This window comes from Jaculus jaculus, chromosome X (genome assembly GCF_020740685.1).
Source record: "Jaculus jaculus isolate mJacJac1 chromosome X, mJacJac1.mat.Y.cur, whole genome shotgun sequence".
NCBI lineage: Eukaryota > Metazoa > Chordata > Mammalia > Rodentia > Dipodidae > Jaculus > Jaculus jaculus.
In genome coordinates this window covers 151,550,615-151,574,936 of record NC_059125.1, presented here as the reverse complement: position 1 = coordinate 151,574,936, position 24,322 = coordinate 151,550,615, and the positions used below count along the sequence as shown (strand labels likewise).

Below are 24,322 nucleotides of genomic sequence, written 5' to 3'. Positions count from 1 at the left end.
TTCATGAAGGGTGTGTGTAGAGTTAGCGGTTACTGGGAGGATGAGTTTGATGAAGTGAGGCCAGCCCATCTTATGTTACTTGTTTTCCCAGGAGGCAGCTAAATGCCCATCTCTCTGCTTTACCATAGATGCTGTACGTGAGATTAAGAAGTATGATGACGTGACTGAAAAAGTGAACCTGCAGAACAATCCTGGGGCTATGGAACACTTTCATATGAAGCTTTTCCGTGCTCAGAGGAATCTCTACATTGCTGGCTTTTCTTTGTTGCTGTCCTTGTAAGTAGGAGGGGCCGAGGGTTGTGAAGGGAGACTTGGGATCACCAGGGATATGGAGCTGTGTGAGCTTGGCCTTTGGTGGCTTCATCTCCTCAGCATGTGACCTGGGCCCAGAGGTACTGTTAGTGCTAGGGGAGCCACACAATTAATTGTTCCTTGACCTCTGGAGTAACAGGGAGTTCGGGAAGGGATTGACTGAATTCCAGAAGACACTGTCTGTGTAGTCTGGTCAGGCAAATGTATTACCATTTAGTACTCTTTTTGCTCATACATAGACTGAAGTAAATGACAAAGCTTTCTCTCTGGGAAAGGGCCTTTGAAGCTCAGCTTGTAAGGGACTAACTGATAAGTTTTTTTTTTGTTGTTTTTTTTTTTTGTATATGGGGCACTGCCTTGAGTAGAATGGGCAGAAGTGGTTGAGACTAACCATGTCCTCATGACCTCTAGTGTAAACTCGTATCAGCAGCATGTTGTGCTCCATGGTGATCTGAGCATTTCTGGTGGTTTCTTGCAAGACTGAGAGCCTTGATAAGGGCAACATGGGTGGCTAGTTGTGCAAGACCAGACTAGTAGAAAGTGGCTATTAAATGCAGAGTTGGCTCAGCAGTTAAAGGCACTTGCTTAGGAAGCCTGCTGGTCCAGATTCAATTCCCCAGTACCTACAAAAAGCCAGACTCACAAAGTGACACATACCAAACCCTCAGCTCTTAAGATCTTTTCTAAATCTCTAAGGTTTTTTGTGTTCATATTATATATAATTTTTTTTGTTGTGCTGTGAACTTAGGGCCTCATGTTTCTTAAGCAAGCATTTTAACTAAGCTCTGTTCCTGTCCTCTCTCTGTCTTACTTTAAATTTTGAAATAGAAGATGGGTATGGTGGTGCATACCTTTAATCCCGGCATTCAGAAGGCTGAAGTGTGGGGGATTGCCTTGAGTTTGAGACCAGTCTGGGCTAGAGTGAGATACCTTGTTTTAAAAAACCAAAAACAAAACAAAACAAAACAAAGGTGGAAAACTTTGTTATTATTATTATTTTTTTTTTTTTTAGGTAAGGTCTTGCTCTAGCCTAGGCTGACCTGGAATCCACTATGTAGTCTCAGGCTGGCTTTGAACTCATGGCAGTTCTACCTCTACTTCCCAAATGCTGGGATTAAAGATGTGCACTAGCATACCTGGCCTAAAAATAAAAAAAAAAATAAAAAAAACCTTTGAAATAGGGTATTACTCAATTGCCTAGGCTGGCCTCAAATTTACCATCCTACTTCCTCAGTTGTCTGAGTAGCTAGAATTATAGGTGTGTTTCATGTTTCTTGGTTTAAGGGAATATGTTTGATTACAGATGTAATTTACAAGGTTGATCTCCTCAAATTTAGGAAATAAGAACACTGGGAGAAGTCAACACATACCCTAGATTTTAGATCTTTAGGAAGCTCCAGAAAGTATCATCTTACAGTCTAAGGCTGAAGAGGGCCAAGTCTGAAAGTCAGGATTAAGAGTGAGCTGGGCGTGGTGGCGTACACCTTTAATCCCAGCACTCGGGAAGCAGAGGTAGGAAGATGGCAGTGAGTTTGAGGCCACCCTGAGACTGCATAGTGAATTCCAGGTCAGCCTGGGCTACAGTGAGACCCTACCTTGGAAAAACAAAAACAGAGTGAGCCAAATGAGGAAGGACAGTGACCACAGAAATGAGGAGAAAAGATGAAACAGAGGAGGCCTGCCAGTAAAGCATCTGGAACTTTAAGAATAGTATTGTGAGCTGGGCATGGTAGCACATACTTGTAATCCCAGTACTCAGGAGGCAGAGGTAGAAGGATCATGACCATGAGACTACATAGTAAGTTCCAGGTCAGCCTGGGCTAGAGTAAGCCCTTACCTTAGGGAAAAAAAATAATACTATTAGGCCTGGGTATGGTGGTGCATGCCTTTTATCCCAGCACTCGGGAGGCAGGGGATTACTGTGAGTTCAAGGCCAGCCTGAGACTACATAGTTAATTCCATGTCAGTTTGGGCTAGAGTGAGACCCTACCTCAAAAAAAAAAAAAAAATAGAATAGTGTTGGGGAGTTTGGGTTATAACTCAGTGTTAGAGAGCCTTGCATGTGCCAGATACTAGGTTTCCATTCCTAGTGTACATGTATATACACACTGTATGGACAAGGTGAAAACCTGCCATTAACTGTGGAAGGGTGGGAAATGGGAAGAACTGGGAGGGTGACAAAATTCTGACAAGCTGCTGATATGCCAGCTTTCCAGTTTTCAAGTGGAGAAGTTAGGCAAAGAAATGACTAGAATAGATTTGACTTAGATTTGAAATTATGCTGCCAAAAGAATAATTTGAATGCTTTTGAAAAGAGGGATCATTAGTGACTTCTCTGGCTACCTGAAGTTCTGTCAGCTTTACCCATGCCTTCTGTAGACTATACATTGAAGGATTCTCAGAGTTTTCCAGGCTGCATGTTGTCATGAACCAGATGCAGAAGTGTGGGCAGGGTTGACTTAGCAATGTAGTTAGTTGTCCTACATGAGTGGCTGTTGTGCAGATCACTGTCATCCAAATAGAGGCTTCAGCCTGAGAACCCCGGTTCGAGGCTCGATTCTCCAGGACCCACGTAAGCCAGATGCACAAGGTGGCACATACATCTAGAGTTCATTTGCAGTGGCTGGAGGCCCTGGCATACCCATTTTCTCTCTGTCTGCCTCTTTCTCTCTGTCTGTCACTCTCAAATAACTAAAAATAAATAAACAAATAGAGGCTTCAGGAGGCTCATTGTCCTCCTCTGGTCTGCCTCATGTTTATCTGCCTGAGTATATGGTGATCAGATGTGGGGAGAAGTAAACATTAACAGGCATAGCAAGTAGGTTAACAACCTTTCTTCAGATTCCCAGGCTGTCTAGATAGGCTCACTGGTCTGGCTGGAATGAGACTTGAATTTTAAATGGGAATATTTATAAATTGTCATGTAGGTTCATCAAAGGCAGGAAAGACTGAATTAAATAGGAACGAAAAAAGACTTCGGGATTAGGGCTTGTTGCAGTTTAGTATGAATTAGTGGCAAAATATGGGAGGGATGGAGCCTGTAGCTCAGTGATAGAGCTCTTGCTCAGCATGAGCAAGGTACTGGGTTAGACCTTCAGCATTGTAAAAACGTACTGATTAGAGAAAGGTACACTGACAGGTGTGGTGGGGCACAGCTTTAATCCCAGCACTCGGGAGGCAGAGGTAGGAGGATGGCCCTCCATCATATACCCTTCCCCTCTCAACTAGTCCCCCCCCAGGTAAGATTTCACACTAGCTCAGGCTGACCTGGAATTCACTATATTGTCTCAGCGTGGCCTCAAATTTTTGACGATAGTGCTGGGATTAAAGGCGTGTGTCACCATGCCAGGCTAACTCAATTAGTCTCTTGATATTATTCTCTTTTCCTTCTATTGTGAAGGTCTTATGTAAGTAGTGTCAGGCACTCTTGAGGTCATGGATATCCAGGCCATTTTATGTCTGGAAGATTGCATTATAAACAGTTCTACCCTTTCTTTGGCTCTTATATTCTTTCCACCACCTCTTTCTCAATGGACCCTGAGCCTTGGAAGGTGTGATAGAGCTTTCCCCGTGATGAATACTCCACTGTCACTTCTCAGCACTATGATGACTTTTTTGAGTCATTCCAATGGTGACCACCCTCTGAAAAGAGAAGCTTCTCTATCCAAAAGCGAGAGTAGCATAATTATATGTGTATAAACATTAAGAAAAGTGCTTATAGGACAATTTGGTGGGCATAATAATATGCATTTAGCCAGACAACAGCAGGCATTACTCACCTACCATAGGCTTTTGACTAGGTTTTCAGTACCAGGCATGAATTCCCTCTCATGGAGCAGGCTTCCAGTCCAATTAGAGAACAGTTAGTTTCTTCCATGACAGACATGCCACTGTTGCACCAGTTGGCATATTTGGCTTGGCTGGTCAGTTTTGAGGATTGCAGTGCCCACTGCTGTTTACCACCACTGACTTCTGTCTCTCATAGGGCTGCATGCAGCATAATCTTTCCCAGCTGCCTGTCAGCTGTTCCACAGGGAGGAGGTTATTACCTCCAGCTTGATTTCTCAGTGACCTGAAGCCCACATATGTGGAGTCTTCAGCAATAGGGTGTTACCATCTAGTTCTGGTAGGAAACCAAGAGCCTTGGCAATGGCCTGTAATGTTTTGCAGGTATCAGGGACCTCCCTGGCCAACAACTCACTGGAAGGTATCCCATCCCTTGCACTGAAATTTTTCTAGAAACAATCTATGGCTTCTGGGTGTGCCATTATCCGAAGAAGTAGGTTTCCCTATCACTTATTTATTCATAGCATCTTAAATTTTGACTAACCCTCCTCCCACACTTTCTTTACTCAGTCCCTCCTTCTGACCTCACTTAGGCCATTAAACCCCTAGTAATATGTTTATCTACATACATGCATGCATGCATACATACATACGTACATATATGCATATATACATACAAACAATACCCTTTCCTCTCCTACCCCTTTCTAGCTTGCTGGCCTTTGTACTGACTTACTCCAACTCACAAATAAATCTAAACATTTGTAGCTAGGATCTACTTGAGAGAGAATAGGTAGTGTTTGGCTTTCTGGGCCTGGGTTACCTTACTTGGTATAATTCTTTCCAGGTACATCCATTTCCCTGCAAATTTCAAAATTTCATTTTTCTTTATTGCTGAATAGCACTCCATTGTCTAAATGTACCACATCTTAATTACCCATTCATCAGTTGAAGGACATCTAGCCTGGTACCATTTCCTAGCTCTTGTGAGTAGAGCCACAGTAAACATGGATGAACAAGTATCTGTATGATAGTGAGTAGAGTCCTTAGGATATATGCCTAGGAGTAGTATAGCTGGGACATATGGTAAATCTATTTTTAGCTGTTTCAGAGACCTCCACACTGATTTCCACCAGTGATTGTGCCAGTTTACATTCCCACCAACAGTTGTTTGATTTATCATTTAGTTTTTTGTATACCCAGTATATTGATCTTCTGTCACATTCTGCAGGTTGCCTCTTTGCTCTATTCATGGTGTCCTTTGCTGTACAAAAGCTTTTTTTAAAAAAAGTTAGTTTTTTAAAAAAAAATTATTTGAGAGAGAGAGAGGTACAGAAATAGGCAGGGGGAGAGAGAGAGAGAGAGAGAGAGAGAGAGAATGGGCATGCCAGGGCTTCCAGACACTGGAAATGAATTGCAGATGTGTGCACCCCCCTTGTCCATCTGGCTTACATGGGTCCTGGGGAATTGAACTTGGGTTCTTTGACTTTGCAGGCAAGCACCTTAATCACTAGCCATTTTTCCAGCCCTAAAAATTAGTTTTTAGATATATTTTATTTATTTATTTGAGAGGGAAAAGGAGAGAAAAGAAGAGACAGATAGAGAATGGGTATGCCAGGGCCTCCAGCCACTGCCAGTGAACTCCAGACACATGGGCCACTTTATGCATGTGGTTTATGTGGGTACTGGGAAATTGAGTGTGGGTCCTTAGGCTTTGCAGGCAAGTGCCTTAACTGCTATGCCATCTCTCCATTCCCACAAGGACTTTAAAATTTTTATTTGTTTTTATTTATTAGAGAAAAATGGGCATGCCAGGGCCTCTAAACCACTAGAAATGAACTCCAGACGCATGTGCCACCATGAGCATCTGGCTTAGCTGGTGTGGTGGTTTGTTTCAGGTGTCCCCCATAAATTTAGATGTTCTGAATGCTAGGTTCCCAGCTGATGCAGATTTGGGAGCTAACAGCTTATGGGCGTTATAGCCAGTTTCCCCATACCAGTGTTAGGCACACTTTCCTGTTGCTATTGTCCACCCTCTTGCTCATGCCATCATTTTCCCTGCCATTGTGGAGCTTTCCCTGGAGTCTGTAAGTCAAAGTAAGCCCTTTCCACCCGCAAGCTGCTCTTGGTCAAGTGTTTTCTGCCAGCAATGTGAACCTGACTGCAACAGCTGGGTTCTGGGGAATCTAATCTGGGTCCTTAGGCTTCTCAGGCAAGTGCTTTAAACACTAAGCCATCTCTGCAGCCCAAAATGATGTTCTTTATTTTTTTGTTTTTGAGGTAGGGTCTTGCTCTAGCCCAAGCTGACCTGGAAGTAGTCTTAGGCTGGCTTCAAACACATAGCTAGACTCCTACCTCATCCTCCCAAGTGGTGGTATTAAAGGCATGTGCTATGCCAGGCTACCTTTTTTAATTTCATGAGGTCCCAGTGGTTGATTAGTGGTTTTACCTTCTGAGCAACTGGGGTTATATTCAGAAAGATGTTGCCTAGGCTAGTATGTTGAAGTGCTTCTCCTTTTTCCTCTAGCGCTTTCATAGTTTCAGGTCTGGTATCAAGATCTTTGATCCATTTAGACTTGATTCTTGTGCATGAAGAGACATAGGATCTCTCTTCATGATTCTACATGTAGATAGCCAGTTTTCCCAGCACCATTTGTTGAAGGGGCTATCTTTTCTCCAATGAATATTTTTGGCATTTCTGTCAAAAAATAGATGGCTGTAGCTGCCTGGGTAAGGGTCCTCTATTCTGTCCTATTGATATATGTGTCTTTTTGGACCAGCATCATGCTGTTTTTATTACTATGGCTCTGTAGTACATCTTAAAATTAGGTATGGCAATACCATTAGCCATGTTTTTTTTTTTTTTTGCTCACAATTGTCTTGGCTATTTGAGGTATCTTTATGCTTCCAAATGACATTTAGGATCTTTTCTTTTTTTTTGTTTGTTTTTATAGGTAGAGTCTCACTTTTGCCCAGGCTGACCTGGAATTCCACAATAGCTGGACCAGATTGCATTTCAACCAACAGTGTAGAAGGGTTCTTTCTCTGTATCCTCACCAGCATTTATGGTCATTTGTTTTCATGATGGTAGCCAATAGCAAGATGGAATCTCAACATAGTTTTAATCTGCATTTCCCTGATGATTAGGGATGTCGAACATCTTTTTAGATGCTTATATGCCATCCATATTTCTTCTTTTGAGAACTATATATTTAGTTCCATAGTCCATTTTTTAATTAGGTTGTTTAATTTCTTACTTAATTTTTTGAGTTCTTTGTGTATCCTAGATATTAATCCTCTATCAGATGTATAGCTGGAAAAGATTTTATCCCATTCTGTAGGTTGCCTCTTTGCTCTATTCAGTGTCTCTTGCCGTACAAAAGGCTTCTAATTTCATTAGGTCCCAGTAATTAATCTGTGGTTTTATTGCCTGAACAACTGGGGTTATATTCAGGAAGTCCTTACCAAGACCAATATGTTGAAGTACTTCCCCTACTTTTTCCTCTAGCAGTTTCAGATCTGATATTAAGGTCTTTGATCCATTTGGACTTAATTCTTTTGCATGGAGAAGAGATAAGGATCTATTTTTATCATTTACAGATACATAGCCAGTTTCCCAGCACCATTTGCTGAAGAGGCTGGCTTTTCTCCAATGAATATTTTTGGCATTTTTGTCGAAGATCAGGGGCCTATAGCTACCCAGACTTACATCTAGGTCCTCTATTCTATTCCATTGATCTACATATCTGCTTTTGTGCCAGGACCATGATCTTTCTGATATATTCTTGTATTCTGTTTGCCAATATTTTTTGAGAATTTTTGCATCTATGTTCATGAGGGAGATTGGCCTGTAATTTTCTTTCTTTCTTTCTTTTTTTGTTTTTGAGGTAGTGTCTCACTTTAGACCAGGTTGACCTGGAATTCACTATGTAGTCTCAGGGTGGCCTCGAACTCATGGCGATCCTCCTACCTGTGCCTCCCTAGTGCTGGGATTAAAGGTGTGTGCCACCACGCCCAGCTTCTAATTGTCTTTTTTTATTCTGTCTTTGCCTGGTTTTGGTATCAGGGTGATGTTGGCTTCATAGGAGTTTGGTGGGATTTCTTCTTTCTCTATTTTATGGAAAAGTTTATGAAGCAGTGGTGTGTGTTCTTCCTTGAAGGTCTGGTAAAAGTCATCAGTGAATCCATTTGGGCCTGGATTTTTTTTTTTTTTTTAGTTTAGTTGGGAGATTTTTGATAACTGTTTGGATCTCCATACTTGTTATAGGTCTATTTAAGTGATTAATCCCATCCTGATTTCAGTAGGTCATATAAATCAAGGAAGTCATCAATTTCTTTCAGATTTTCATACTTAATGGAGTATATGTTCTTATAGTATGTTCCTATGATTCTTTTGAATTTCTCTGGTATCTGTTGTGATGCTGGCTTTTTCATCTCTAATTTTATTAATTTGTGTGTCTCCTCTCTTTTGGTAGGATTTGCTAAGGGTTTATTAATCTTGTTTATCCTTTCAAAGAACCAACTCTTTGTTTCATTGATTCTTTGGATTGCTTTTTTGGTTGCTATGTCATTAATTTCTGCCCTAATCTTTATTATTTCTTCTCATCTACTGATTTTCAATTTGCCTTATTCTTTTTCCAAGGCTGTAAGGTAAAGCATTAGGTTGTTTACTTAAAATCTTGTCTAATTTCTTAATATAGGCACTTAAAGCTATAAATTTTCCTCTTAGGACTGCCTTCATTGTGTCCCAAATGTTTTGGTATGTTGTGTTCTCATTATCATTTGACTCTATGAATTTTTTGATTTTCTTCTTGATTTCTTCATTGACCCATTCATCATTTAGTAATGTATTGTTTAGTTTCCATGATTTTGTGTATGCTCTATAGCTTTTCTTGCTATTGATTTGTAGTTTGATTCTATTGTGGTCAGATATAATGCAAAGAATTATTTCAACTTTCCTGTATTTGTTAAGATTTGTTTTGTGTCCTAATATATGGACTGTTTTAGAGAATGTTCCATGTGCTTCTTACAAGAATGTGCATTCTGTAGTATTTGGATGAAATGTCCTGTAAACATCTGTTAGGTCCATTTGTTCTATGACCTCATTTAATCCAGATGTCTCTCTGTTTATTTTTTGCCGGTGTTGCAGTCCGGTTCGCATTGCTGGTAGAAATCACCCAACCAAGAGCAGCTTGTGGGAAAGAGATTTATTTTGGCTTACAGGCTCGAGGGGAAGCTCCACGATGGCAGGGGAAAATGATGGCATGAGCAGAGGGTGGACGTCACCCCCTGGCCAACAGAAGGTGGACCATAGCAACAGGAGGGTGTGCCAAACACTGGCAAGGGGAAACTGGCTATAATACTCATAAGCCTGCCCCCAACAATACACTCCCACCAGGAGGCATTAATTCCCAAATCTCCATCAGCTGGGAACCTAGCATTCAGAACACCTAAGTTTATGGGGGACACCTGAATCAAACCACCACATTCCGCCCCTGGTCCACATGAACTGATAACCATACAAGATGTAAAATACAATGCGTTCATCTAACTTTAAAAGTCCCATAGGTTTTATCAATTCCAATGATGTTTATACATCCCCATAGTCCAAGATCTCTTAACTGAGCCATAATGCCAAAAAATAACCTCAAAAAAACCCATAATGGCACAGAATAAATATTCACACTGCAATAGATGGCATTGGGCATAGCAAAGACACATTCAACCAATACAAGATTTAAAACAACCATGGCAAACATCAAACTGTAGCTTCAAGTCCAACAACTCTAGCCAGTGACAAATCTCCAAGTTCGATAATTCTAACCAGCAACAAGTCTCTGGCATTCCAATTCCACCCTTCCAGCTAGGCTACTCACAGTCCTGGAAAACTTCATCAGGGCCGGCAGCTCCTTGGCAGCCATCTCGTGGTCCCGGCATCTCCACTGGGTCTCCACTGCAAGCCATGGTTCATCCTCATGGCCCCATGGGGTCTCTATGCAGGCAACCAGCAAACCTGCTTCACACTGCCCATGGCCATTTCCAAAACACAAGACTGTGTTGCAAACTCAATGACCCTCTTTCCAGCATTTCTTATACTCCACGATACCAGGTAGGATGCCAATTTGTTAGTCCAGGGGGGAATAAAGCAGACTTTGAAGAACAGGACACTCCTTGAGCACTCAGGCCCTTTTAAAAGAGTCTACATTCTTTTTGTTGCCCCCGCGCAGGTCACTTAGCCCAGTCTCAAAGGTTGTAATCTCTCAGTTGCAGCTGAACGGGCCAGAGTTCACCCAAAGATTTTTCTTTCTGTGCCATATCCCTCTGCTTACACCAGTTCATTTCTACGCAAAGCAACCCTGCACAACTTCTCAGGACATGGACACAAGAACAAGCTTCTCACACACACTGCTAGCCCAGTCCAGGCAAAGTTCTTTCTCACCCTCATAAGCCAAACCTCACAGTCCATAGTTCTTACTGCCTTCAGGTCTTGCAGCTCAGACCAGAATAGTCCATGAAGCTGTACTTACAGCACCGCAAAGCATCTCTTAGGCCAAGGTTTCAAATCCTCCCACATTCCTCTTGAAAATCAGCTCCAAAAGGCCAAAGCCACACAATCAGGTGTCTAGCAGCAATCCCACTCCTCGGTACCACTTTACTGTTGCAGTCCAGTTCGCATTGCTGGTAGAAATCACCCAACCAAGAGCAGCTTGTGGGAAAAAGAGATTTATTTTGGCTTACAGGCTCGAGGGGAAGCTTCACAATGGCAGGGGAAATCGATGGCATGAGCAGAGGGTGGACGTCACCCCCTGGCCAACAGAAGGTGGACCACAGCAACAGGAGGGTGTACCAAACACTGGCAAGGGGAAACTGGCTATCATACCCATAAGCCTGCCCCCAACAGTACAGTCCCTCCAGGAGGCATTAATTCCCAAATCTCCATCAGCTGGAAACCTAGCATTCAGAACACCTAAGTTTATGGGGGACACCTGAGTCAAACCACCACAGCTGGGATGCCCTGTCAATTGATGAGAGAGGGGTGTTGCAGTCACCCACTGCAACTGTGTTTGGTGTTATCTGTGACCTTAGTTCTAATGGGATTTGCTTGATGAAGTTGGGAGCCCCCATGTTAGGTGCATATATGTATAGAATTGTAATGTTTTCCTGTTGGAGTGTGACTTTAATCAATATAAAGTGACCTTCCTTATCTTTCCTAACTAATGTTGGACTGAAGCCTACCTTGTCAGATACAGGATAGCAACACCTGCTTGTTTTCTAGGCCCATTTGCTTGAAACACCGTTTTCCAGCCTTTCACCCTAAGATAGAGTCCATCCTTTGTAGAAAGGTGAGTTTCTTGGAGGCAACAACTTGAAGGATCCTGCTGTTTAACTCATTCTGCAAACCTATGTCTTTTGGTTGGGGCATTGAGGCTGTTGATATTAAGAGTTATTATTGGAAGGTGTGTATTTATTTTTGCCATCTTTCTTGTTTTCTAGTTCTTCTGGTTTTATCTTTGCTCTCTTGTATTAACTAGTATTTGAGTAATGTTTGTTTTTTCCAGGTTCCTTATATGTGTGCTATTATTTCTCTTCAGCATGGAGGATTCTTTCAAATATTTTCTGTAGAGCTGGTTTTGTCTTCAAATAGTCCTTTAGCTTGCTTTTGTTGTGGAATGTCTTTATTTCCATCTCTTTGAATGGATAGCTTTTCAGTATAAAGTCATCTTGGTTGATAGTTGTTATCTTTCAGAACTTGGAATGTACCATTCCAAGCCCTTCTGGCTTTGAAGTTTGTGTTGAGTAATCTGCTGTGATCCTGATGGGCTTGACTTTGTATGTGACTTTATTTTTCTCTCTACTGCTTTCAATATTTTTTCTTTGGTTTGTATATTTGGTAGTTTAATTATAATATAGCGAGGAGAGGTTCTTTCCAGATTTTGTCTTTTTGGTGTTCTAAAGGCTTCCTGTATCTGCATTGGTATCTCTTTCCCAATTTGGGGAAATTTTCTTCTATGATTTTGTTGAAAATGCCTACTTACCTTTGGAGTGAAATTCTTCTCCTTTTTCTATACCCTGAATTCTTATGTTTTATCTTTTCACAGTGTCCTGAATATCTTGAAACTCCATTCATACTTTCCTATTAGTTTGTCTTTCTCTTTGTTGGACTCTATTAGATCTGCCACCTGGTCTTCTAGTTTAGATATTTTGTCCTCCATCCATTCTACAGTGTTTTTATTTTATTGACTGTATTCTTCATTGCTACTAATTCTGACTTGGTTTTTCTTTATTATTTCTATTTCCTTATTTATGTCTTGTATTGTGGGTACTGGGAAGTCAAACCTGGTCCATCAGGCCTTGCAAACAAGTACCTTGAACTGCTTAGCCATCTCTTCATCCCTACCTTTTTTTAAAAAATTTTTTAAATTTTTATTAACATTTTCCATGATTATAAAAAAATATCCCATGGTTATTCCCTCCCTCCCCACTCCCACACTTTCCCCTTTGAAATTACATTCTCCGTCATATTACCTCCCCATTACAATCATTGTACTTACATATATACAATATCAACCTATTAAGTATCCTCCTCCCTTCCTTTCTCTTCCCTTTATGTCTCCTTTTTAACTTACTGGCCTCTGTTACCAAGTATTTTCCTTCTCACGCAGAAGCCCAGTTATCTGTAGCTAGGATCCACATAGGAGAGAGAACATGTGGCGCTTGGCTTTCTGGGCCTGGGTTACCTCACTTAGTATAATCCTTTCCAGGTCCATCCAATTTTCTGCAAATTTCATAACTTCATTTTTCTTTACCGCTGAGTAGAACTCCATTGTATAAATGTGCCACATCTTCATTATCCACTCATCAGTTGAGGGATATCTAGGCTGGTTCCATTTCCCAGCTATTATAAATTGAGCAGCAATAAACATGGTAGAGCATGTACTTCTAAGGAAATGAGATGAGTCCTTAGGATATATGCCTAGGAGTGCTATAGCTGGGTCATATGGTAGATCAATCTTTAGCTGTTTTAGGAACCTCCACACTGTTTTCCACAATGGCTGGACCAGATTGCATTCCCACCAGCAGTGTAGAAGCATCCTTACCTTTTTGAGGTATGGTCTCACGCTAGGTCAGGCTAACCTGGAATTCACTATGTAATTTCACGGTGACCTTGAATTCATTAAACCTCCTACCTCTGCCTCCCAAATGCTGGGGTTAAAGGCCTGTGCTACCATAGCCAGCAATGTTAACTTTTAAAAAAATACTTATTTTTAAATTTTATTTATGTGTAAGCAGAGCAAAATGAGAGAGAGAGAGAGAAAGGGAGGGAGGGAGGGAGGGAGAGGGAGAGAGAAGGGTATGCCACGGCCTTTAGCCATTGCAAATGAACTCCAGATGCATGCACCACTATGTACCTCTGGCTTACATGAGTACTGGACAATTGAACCTGGGTCCATAGCTTCTCAGGCAAGCACCTTAACTGCTAAGCCATCTCCAATCCAACTTTACAAAAAGTATTATTTATTTATTAGAGAAAGAGGGAGAGAGACAGAAAGAGAGAGATAGAGAATGGGTACACCAGTTCTCTAGCCACTGCAAATGAACTCTAGATGCATGTGTCACCATGTGCATTTGGCTTCTGGGTCCTTAGGCTTTTCAGGCAAGTGCCTTAACTGCTAAGCCATCTGTCCAGCTTCCAAATATTTTTTTTTTTTTTATTTGAGAGCGACAGACACAGAGAGAAAGACAGACAGAGGGAGAGAGAGAGAATGGGCGCGCCAGGGCTTCCAGCCTCTGCAAACGAACTCCAGACGCGTGCGCCCCCTTGTGCATCTGGCTAACGTGGGACCTGGGGAACCGAGCCTCGAACCGGGGTCCTTAGGCTTCACAGGCAAGCGCTTAACTGCTAAGCCATCTCTCCAGCCCTTTTCTTTTTTTTAAAAAAATTTATTTATTTATTTATTTGAGAGTGACAGACACAGAGAGAAAGACAGAGGGAGAGAGAGAGAGAGAGAATGGGCGCGCCAGGGCTTCCAGCCTCTGCAAACGAACTCCAGACGCGTGCGCCCCCTTGTGCATCTGGCTAACGTGGGACCTGGGGAACCGAGCCTCGAACCGGGGTCCTTAGGCATCACAGGTAAGCGCTTAACCGCTACACCATCTCTCCAGCCCAAGCTTCCAAATATTTTAAGAGAGGTTTTCTGTTTTGTTTTTTTCAAGGTAAGGTCTCACCTAGATCTCACTCTGTAGTTTTAGGCTGTCCTTGAGCTCATGGCAATCCTTATACCTTTGCCTCCCAAGTGCTGGAATTAAAGGTTTGCACCACCACACTGAGCCAATATCTTTTTTTTTTTTAAGAAACACTTATTTATTTATTGGTGGGGGGGAAGAGGCAGGGTTAGGGAGGGAATGAATGGGCATGCCAGGGGCACTAGCCACTGCAAATGAACCTCATATGCATGTGTATCTGATTTTATATAGGTACTGGGGAATTGAACCTGGGTCCTTTATTTTTTTAAGATTTATTTATTTATTTATTTATTTATTTACTAGAGACAGAGAGAGGGCTGAGAGGGAGAGAGAGAGGGAAAGAACGGGCACACACCAGGGCCTCTAGCCACTGCAAATGGACTCCAGACGAATGCGCCACCATGTGCATCTGGCTTATGTGGGACCTGGAGAATTGAACCTGGGTCCTCAGGCTTCGCAGGCAAGCACCTTAACTGCTAAGCCATTTCTCCAGCCTTGAACCTGGTCCTTTGACTTTGCCAGCAAGTGCCTTAACCAAGGCATCTCTCCTGCTCCCCAGTTTTTTTGATCTGTTGAGGTATGGTCTTGCTCTAACAGGCTAACCTGAAATTCACTATGTAGTCTCAGGCTGGCCTTGAACTCACAGGGATCTTTGTACCTCTTCCCTCTGATTGCTGGGATTAAAGGTGTGCAATACCATGCCTCACTTTTTTTTAAAAAAATATTTTTTATTTGCAAGCAGAGAAAGAGGGGTAGAGAGGAGACAGAGGGAGAATGGGTGCACCAGGACCCCTAGCCACTGCAAATTAACTCCAGATGCATGCACCCCCTTGTGCATCTGGCTTTTGTGGGTACTGGGGAATTGAACCTGGATCCTTTGGCTTGACAGGCAAGTGCCTTAACTGCTAAGCCATCTCTCCAGTCCCTGACTTTTTTATTTCCAAGGTAGGGTTTCACTTGCTCAGCCTGACCCGGAATTCACTATGTAGTCTCAGGGTGGCCTCGAACTCATGGTGATCCTCCTACCTCTGCCTCCTGAGTGCTGGGATTAAAGGCATATGTTACCATATACCTGGCTTTTTTTTTTAACTTTTGAGTTTTTATTTTATTTTATTTTATTTTATTACATTTTAAACGTTCATTGAAACTAAGACCCAAACACAATCAGCCAAGGGGCCTATGAAGGATCAGAATAATCTGTATTACCATTTTATTTCTTTTTTGAGGTAGGGTTTCACTCTAGCCCAGGCTGACCTGGAATTCACTATGTAGTCTCAGGCTGGCCTCAAACTCACCAGTGATCCTTTTACCTCAGTCTCCTGAGTGCTGGGATTAAAGGTGTGCACCACCATGCCTGGCTTGTATCATTTTTTTACCTCTACATCCTGTCCCCGTGGAAGTACTTAAGGAGCAGTAGCACACACCGTATCAGTTATTTTCTCATTTCTGGGATAAAATTCTCAACCTGGAGTGGTTTGAGGAAGGAAAAGATTTATTTGCAGCTTACAGTTTTGGGGGAGATTCCATTGTGATGGGGAAAGCATGGCAGGAGCAGGAAGTTGGAGTCACATTGTCACATCAGCAGGGAGGAATGAGGACAGCAAGACTAGCTTGCCAGTGTGTTAGTTTGACTCTCTCCAGCTGCAGTCTTCCACTTGCTGTGACAGGGAGGTAATGTATAGCCTCTACTCTACCATCTTTCCCTGCCATCATCGAGCTATCTGTAGTTGGTATGCAACTTTTCTCCCATCAGCTGCTTGTGGTTGTGTGCTTTGTCCTAGCAGCAAGAATGTAACTGTGAAGCTGGGTTTGATGGTGCATGCCTTTAATCCCAGCACTTGAGAGGCAGAGGTAGGAGGATTGCTGTGAGATTGAGGCCACCCTGAGACTACATAGTGAATTCCAGGTCAGCTTGGGCTACAGTGAAATCCTACCTCAAACCACCCCCCCCCCGCCAAAAAAAAAAAAAAAAGAATGTAACTGACTGAAAATTTGTACCAGTTGGGCAGGGTTGTTACTGTTAGAAACTCTGTGGCTTTGGTTCTTTGGAATTGGTGTGTGGGAGGAATGTAAAAGGATTTGAAACCTTTTCTAAGACATCTTGCAGTGTTTGATGGACCATTCTGGTCAGAGTTGCAAGACCTGAGTTCAGTGAGAACTGTGAACTGTGAACTTTGGCTTATGAGTGGAAGAGAGAGCTTTGTTTATTCTGGGCTCAAGGTAGTTTGAGAGGCTTACTGCATCTTCCTGCATCCTGAGAACTTGTGCAGGGTTGCGTTGTATAGAAATGGATTGGTGTGAGTAGATGGTTATAGCACAGAAAGAAATGAAAGTTTCAGGTTGGAGATAGATCATGTTAAGCTGCAGTTTGAGAAATTGCCACCATTGAGATTGGATCAGCTATTCTCAATTAGGACTGTAGAAAGAATGCTGACTCTTTTGAAAGTAGGGGTCCTGAATGCTGAAGGAGTGTCCTGCTCTTCAAAGTTAGCTTCATTCTTGCCCTGGCTAACAAAATGTTGGTAGCTCACTTGGTACTATGGGAGTACTAAAATGTGCAGGAAAGAAAAAGCCAGGCATGGTGGCGCACACCTTTAATTCCAATACTTGGGAGGCAGACAAAGGAGGATCACCATAAATTCGAGGCCACTCTGAGACTACATAGTGAATTCCAGGTTAGTCTGAGCTAGAGTGAAACCCTACCTTGAAAAACAAAACAAAACAAAATGCAGGAAAGAAAGGATCATTGGAGTTGTAACTGTTTTTCTGATTTATTTATTTATTAGAGGGAGAGGGAGAGAATGAGAATGGGTGTGCCAGGGCTTCTAGCCACTGCAAACAAACTCTAGACACATGTGCATCTGGCTTACATGGGACCTGGAGAATCAAACCTGGGTCCTTAGGTTTCACAGTGCCTTAACCACTAAGTCATTTCTCCAGCCCACTTTTTTTTTTTAAATAGCCATAGGTAATGTGAGATAGGATTGTTGTGGAAGTCCTTGCATGAGCCAAGGAGATGAACCATGGACTGCAGTGGAGACCCCAACTTGGACTGTGGGATAGCTGCCAAAGAGAATTGCTGATTTGGTATATAGTTTTCACCAGGCTATAAGCAACCCAGCTGGATTGGTGAAATTAGAAGTTCAGAGACTTTGTCACTGGTTACAGAAGTCAGAATTGGAGCCAAAGGATTTGATGTTTGTCCTGTTTATTCTAAATCTTATATTGGTTTAATCTTTCCTTGCAAGCTTTTGCAGTGTGAATGTTTACTCTGTTGCTATGTTCTTGGTTTTACAGCTCAAAGTTAAGAGATATTGGACTATGGGGATATTTGAACAGTATTGGGGGCCAGGGGTAGAATGTGGTTGTTTGAATTGTGTGTCCCCCATAAACTCGTGTGTTCTGAATGCTTGATCCCCAGCTGATGACAATTTGAGAGGTGGATCCTTGCTGGAGGAGGTGTGTTGCTGGGGGTGGATCTTGATGGTTTATTAGCCCTAGCTGGCCTGTCACTCTCCTGTTGCTCTTTGCTACCTGCTGTGACAAGGTGGTGATATCCAGCTCTACCATCTTTTCTCTGCCATCAGGGAGCTTCCCCTCCAGTCTGTAAACCAAATAAACAACTTTCCTCCCATCAGCTGCATTTTGGTCAGGTGCTTTGTCCAAGCAACGAGAAGGAGGAAAGAGAGAAAGAGAAACAGCAAGTGGGACTGGAATAGAAAACCTCAAGGCGTACTCCCAGCAATGACATGTCCTCTAGCAAGGCTCCACCTCCTAAAGGTTCCACAACCTTCTTGGACTGTTGAGGACTAAGTGTTCAAGCACATTAGGCTTTGAGGGACATTTTATATTCAAACTGTCACCCATGTGGAGCTGTCATCTCTATTGGAACTTGGCTTCTAGAATCCTTCCTGAAGTACCTGCCTGAAGATCTGTTGAGGAAATATTACTCCTTTTAGAAATATGCTTATGGTGGCTTCCTGTGTATGTTTTGTTCAACATAGATTTGCTTGTAAGCAAATTATGCAGCATGAATTTTCCTCTGTGTTAATGGAAACCTTTTGGAGGATTGAGGTCAGTGTTTTTAAACTTTCTATGAGAGGTGTATATGTAGTGTGCAGTGTGTGTGTATGTGTGTGTGTGTGTGTGTGTGTAAGTGTGCAAGCCCCATATGTATGCATGTGAACCAGAGGAAGGCATTGAGTACCTCCCTTGTTTCCCTGAAACAGTCTCTCATTGAGCTTAGAGCTCCCTGCTTTTTGCTTATGCTGTCGGATCAACTAGCCTCAGATCCTCCTTTTGGTAGTGGGCCCTACCTTCTGACTCAAGTGAGCCTGAGAGACAGTGATTGGTCTCAGTTAGGGGCTATCTCAGGAAGAAGCTAGGCCATAACACCAAATTCTAGGGGCTGAACTTGACCAACTGCAATGTTAGGGTTAAATCCTGGGAAAGAAGGCCTTGTTCCCAGGAGGGGCCCAAGTTGTTTGTGTAAAAACACATCTAGGGAAGAGATAAGAAGTCAGATCATACTTTGATCTCTAGTAAAGTGGAGATTATAAGGATACTTTCAGGGGCCCAGTCACCCTAACTGCTTAACAAAGCTGCCTGACTCTCTCTCAAACTCACTCTGTAGCCCCAGACTGGCCATGAACTTCTGGTGATCCACCTACCTCAGTCTCCTAAATGCTGGGATCAAAGGTGTGCACTCTCGCACCAGGCTATGAGTGTGTGTGTATTTGAGAGAGACAGAACGAGTATGGTCATGCCAAGGTCTCCTGCCAATGCAAATGAACTCCAAATGCACACACCACTTTGCATCTGGCTTTCCGTGGGTATTGTGGAATTGAACCTAGGCCTCCACACTTTGCAAGTGCTTTTAACCACTGAGTCATTTCCCAGCCCCCAGTTTCTTGACAAATGTAGAACATCGGTAACACCATATCAGGTACAAAACAGTTTGCAATTTCCTTTCTATCCTAATTGGGTAGCTTTAAGTAAATGCAGTCCTCTTTATAATACAATATTCCCAAAATAATGCATAAGGGTGTAAAACTAGAGTTCAATTTGGATATACTTTTGAAAATCTGTTCATATAGTCCTTATTTGTTGTGTTGGAAGTCTGTCCCTTCCCATTTGCTGTTCTGTCTCTCCTTCTCTCCCTTTGACAAACATATAAGGCAAAACAAATGGCTGGTTTAACTTCATGTTCAGATTGCTCAAGCTACCACATGTCCTCTCCAGGATCTGTGTTAACTGCCTTGTTGTGCCAATAGCACCCTCCTGTGGCTCCATGTAGTCACAAAGTGGGTCTTACACAACATCTTGGTAAAGGACACAGCTATCTCAAGGATCAATATGCGCTCACCAATAGACCACAAATAATCTATTTAGTCATTTCTAGAATTTTGCCAAGAATAACATACTACTCCCTACTTTAAGGGTTAGATTCTGTAATGGTGGCTATAACCCTTAGGGAACTTTCAAAGTCATTTTAAATTTCTACTTTTGAGATAGAATTATACTTTCTTGTCCAAGCTGGTCTTGAATGCTTAGGCTCAAGCAGTCTTTTTATCTTAGTTTCTTAGTAACTGGGACTATAAATGTGTGCTACCCCATTTAGCTGGAATTTGTTTTATCTCTCTCTCTCTCTCTCTCTCTCTCTCTCTTTTTGTTTTGAGCAGAATTTCCCTTTGTAGCTCTAGCTGGCCTCCAGTTTCCTATATTCCTTTAGCCCGCTGAATGCAGGGATTACAGGTGTGAGCCACCATGCCCCGTTGCTGTTAAAATTTCTAAAACATCCTTAGATTCTTCAGATAATACGGAGACAAGGGGTATGCTCAGAGACAGAGCTTAGTATATGCACGTCTCTGGATTTGCTCCTTGGTAGCACTCAAAAAGAAGCAGAAATAGAGAAATGATAAGTAAACTTTCTTGTGGTCTCATCCCCAGAGTTATTTCTGAACTTTTTGCTTGCTTGCTTGCTTGCTTGTTTACGAGGTATGGTCTCTCTCTAGCTCAGGCTGACCTGGGATTCACTACGTAGTCAAAAGGTAGCCTTGAACTCTTGGCAATCCTCCTACCTCTGCCTCCTGAGTGCTGGGATTAAAGGTGTGCGCCATCACGCCTGGCTTGTTTCTGAACTTTTAAGTCACTTTTTATGTATGGATATAGCAGTTGTTTTAGAATTGCCATGTTTGACACACACTTTCCCCATGTACTTTTTTGAGACAGGGTCTTGCTCTTGTAGCCCTGCCTGGCCTAGTACTCATTGTGTAACCTAGGCTGGCTTCAAACTCCCAGCAGTCCTCTTGCTGGGATTGTTTACAGGCATGTGCCACCACCCCTGTTTTGACTTGACTTTTAAGCTTTACATATATATATATTTTTTCTTAGCATTTTTTTTCCTTACACAAACCTCCCTTAGTCTTGATAGCTGTATAGTAATTGGTTTGAGAGGGGACATCACTGGTGTAGCTACTTCCCACCTTTTTTTTTTTTAAAGATTGGTTTCTCTTCATTGCTGAGGCTAGTCTCGGGCTCCTGTGCTCAGGTGATCCTCCTGCTTCAACTTAAGTAGCTGAGACTACAGGTGTGTGCCACCACTCCCTATGCAAAGTTTTACTACTAAAAATCCATCACTTCAAGAGAAAAAAGTTCACCATCCTAGCCTGTACTCTGCTCACAATTTGCCCCTTTTAATTTTTTTGTTCATTTATTTATTTATTTATTATTTGATAGTGACAGACAGAGAGAACGAGGCAAATAGAATGGGTTCTCCAGGGCCTCCATCCACTGTAAGAACTCCAGATACGTGTGCCCCCTTGTGCATCTGGCTAATGTGGGTCCTGGGGAATCAAGCCTCGAACCGGGGTCCTTAGGCTTCACAGGCAAGCGCTTAACTGCTAAGCCATTTCTCCAGCCCTTTGCTCCCTTTTAAACCTTTTTTTTTTCTGATTATTGGTACCTGATGCCCTGACATCTTACTGTTTTGAGTGTGTCCCGGGGTTCAGAAGTCTCAGCAGGCCCTGGATTTGCTAGGAGCACAGCTTCTCAGGCCTTCTGGTGACCATAAGTAATTTGGACATGCTCCCTGGCGACCCATGGAACTCAGCAAAGCTTGCATAGTACTGCTTTCACACCCACCTCTCTATGTCCATGACCCATAGTCACCTCACAGAGTGCATCTGGGCTATGTCCTGGGGCTTCACTCACTGGAATGGAATTTATATACGCCTGGACTTGTTCGGATGGGTTGAAAACAGGTAAAGTATTCACAACCTTACATACCTAGGCTATTGCTCTCACAGACCATGTGGTGGCTACCCTTTGGATTTTTGAAGCACTTTCTCTTTGAAGTGTGTTCTCATACCTGTTGACACATGCTGTTGGCTTTGATAGTAAATAGGCTAATCCCTTTCATAGCTCAGTCCTTTGTTTTTGTTCAACATGTCCTCTTGTCTGTGTCCCTTCAAACAGGGATATTTACTCTAAACAGGCACATCTAATAACTATTTATTATATGTTTGTTTTTCAGATAAGGGCTTACTATATAGGTCAGGCTGGCTATGAACTTTCTATGTAATCCAGGCTGTCCTTAAACTATAACTCTACCTTATCCTCCCAGGTATTGGGATTATAGGTTTGCTACCTCCTTTCCTGGCAATATTTATTTATCTGGGGGGGGGGCAGGCAGAGAGGGAGAACGAATGCTGATGAACATGAATATGGCTATGCCGGGGCCTCTTGCCACTGCAGATGAAGTACAGGCACATGTGTCACTTTGTTCATTTGGCTTTTGTGGATAGTGGGGACATGAACCCAGGCTGGCAGGGTTTGCAAGCAAGTCCCTCAACTACTGAGCCATCTCTCCAGTTCCCCTTCTGGCTCTTATACAAATTCTTTTCTTTTTACTTATTTTCTTTTTGCACGTGTGTGTGTGTGTGTGTGTGTGTGTGTGTGTGTGTGTGTGTCTCCACATGTGCTCATAAAGGGCAGAGGAAAACATTGGGTGTTCTTCCTGTATTACTCATCTGCTTGCTTCCTTGAGACAAGGGTCTATCACTGGACCTGAAGCTGTCATTTGGCTAGACTATCTGACCAGCAAGCCCCAGTGACTTTCTGGTCTCTGTTCCCCCACAGCACTGAAGTTACAAGCCTTTGTGGCCATGCCCAGCTGTTTATGTGGGTTCTGAGGAATTGAAGTTGGTGAATAAAGCCCACTTACGCTCTTATACTTGTGTGGCAAGCACTCCTACCTGCTAAACCATCTCCCTAGCAGCCCCTCTTATACACATTCTTCTTCTTTTTTTTTTCCCCCCCGAGATAGGGTCTCTAGCTCAGGCTGACCTGGAATTCACTATGTAGTCTCAGGGTGGCTTCAAACTCATGGCAATCCTCTTACCTCTGCCTCCCAAGTGCTGGGATTAAAGGTGTGTGCCACCATGCCTGGCTACACTTTTTTAAAAAAAATTTATTTATTTATTAGAGAGAATGGGTGTGCCAGGGCCTCCAGCTGCTATAAATAAGCTCCACACATGCACCACTTGCATATCTGGCTTATGTGGGTCCTGGAGAATTGAATCTGGGCCCTTTAGCTTTGCAGGCAAGTGCCTTAACCACTAAGCCATCTCTCCAGCCCTATATACATTCTTGACTTTTTTTTTTTTGAGGTAGGGTCTCACTCCAGCCCAGGCTTACTTGGAATTCACTATGTAGTCTCAGGCTGGCCTTGAACTCACAGCAATGCTCCTACTTTGGCCTCCTAAGTGCTGGGATTAAAGGTATGTGCTACCATGCCCAGCACTTACACACATTCTTTTTTTTTATGTTATGTTATGTCATGTTATGTTATGTCATGTCATGTCATGTCATGTCATGTCATGTCATGTCATGTTATGTTATGTTATGTTATTTGCAACCAGAGAGAGAGAGAGAGAGGGAGGGAGGGAGGGAGGGAGGGAGGGAGAGAGTGGGCACTCCAGGGCCTCCAGCCACTGCAAATGAATTCCACACACATGCGCCACCTTGTGTACCTGGCTTATGTGAGTCCTGGGGAAATGAACCTGGGTCTTTTGGCTTTGCAGACAAACGCCTTGATCCACTAAGCCATCCCTCCAGCCCCTCTTTTGTTTGTCTGAGACCGAGTCTAGTCATGTCAGTCTGTCTGACCTGGAGGTCTCTATTGCAGACCAGACTGAACTTGAACTTGCTGCAGTCCTCCTGTCTCTGCTTCCTCCCACCCCCCAGTACTTGGGTTACAGGTGAGCACCGCTATTTTTGCCTCAAATTTATTCTTACTCTTACACATATTCTTGATGGTTGATAGCTGTGTGCATAGAATGTGAAAGATCAACAGCAATCTGTCTCTCATTGCTGGACTATTGGTGGATTTGTGAGAATTGTTTTGTGGGCTTTTAGCAAACTTTGGAACATTATTGTACATAGGACCTTCCTGGGTTTTTCTCTTAGAAAGGTGACAAAGGTAGTATAGTGAGGAGACCAACATAGCAGTAGCCCCTAGTGAGCTGCATTTGAGTCAGAATAGTGGTATACCCAGATTCTGTGGGAGCATAGCTGGACAACACACACCTTCTCACAATTAGGATATCTGCACATGGGTGGGCAGTAGAGCAGGAATTAGAAGTCAGGAGGTCTGTGTTCCTACATCTATGCAGTCCTTTCAGCAGCTGTGTAGCTTTGAATAAGCAACCTGCCCTCTTACCCTCTATATTCTTGTCTGTTAAACAAGGGCATATATAGAACAATAGGCCAGCCACATGACATTGCCTGTGGTGCTAGTTGAAAGCAGTGAGGATTTTAATAACCCTTTGTATTAGGTGGGACTTTATAAATAGAGAAGGACAGGTAAGAAGGACTACCATGCTCAGAGCCTTGTTTCAGATGCTTGGTTTTTTGTAATGGTCCAAACTGTTAGTGGATGGGTGTTTGCTGCATATCACATAATGGGCTGCTCTTTTCC

At 42.7% G+C, this 24,322-nt stretch overlaps 1 protein-coding gene across 2 annotated transcripts in view; it reads left to right on the top strand.

Annotated features, from left to right (window-relative positions):
- The window catches only part of Bcap31 (B cell receptor associated protein 31), a 60,704-nt gene that overhangs the window by 13,394 nt on the left and 22,988 nt on the right, over window positions 1-24,322 (top strand). For both annotated transcript variants that reach the window (XM_004672074.2, XM_045140387.1), the window contains one exon: window positions 129-276. In XM_004672074.2, the coding sequence (XP_004672131.1) occupies window positions 129-276 (148 nt within the window). The remainder of the gene's footprint in view (window positions 1-128; window positions 277-24,322) is intronic.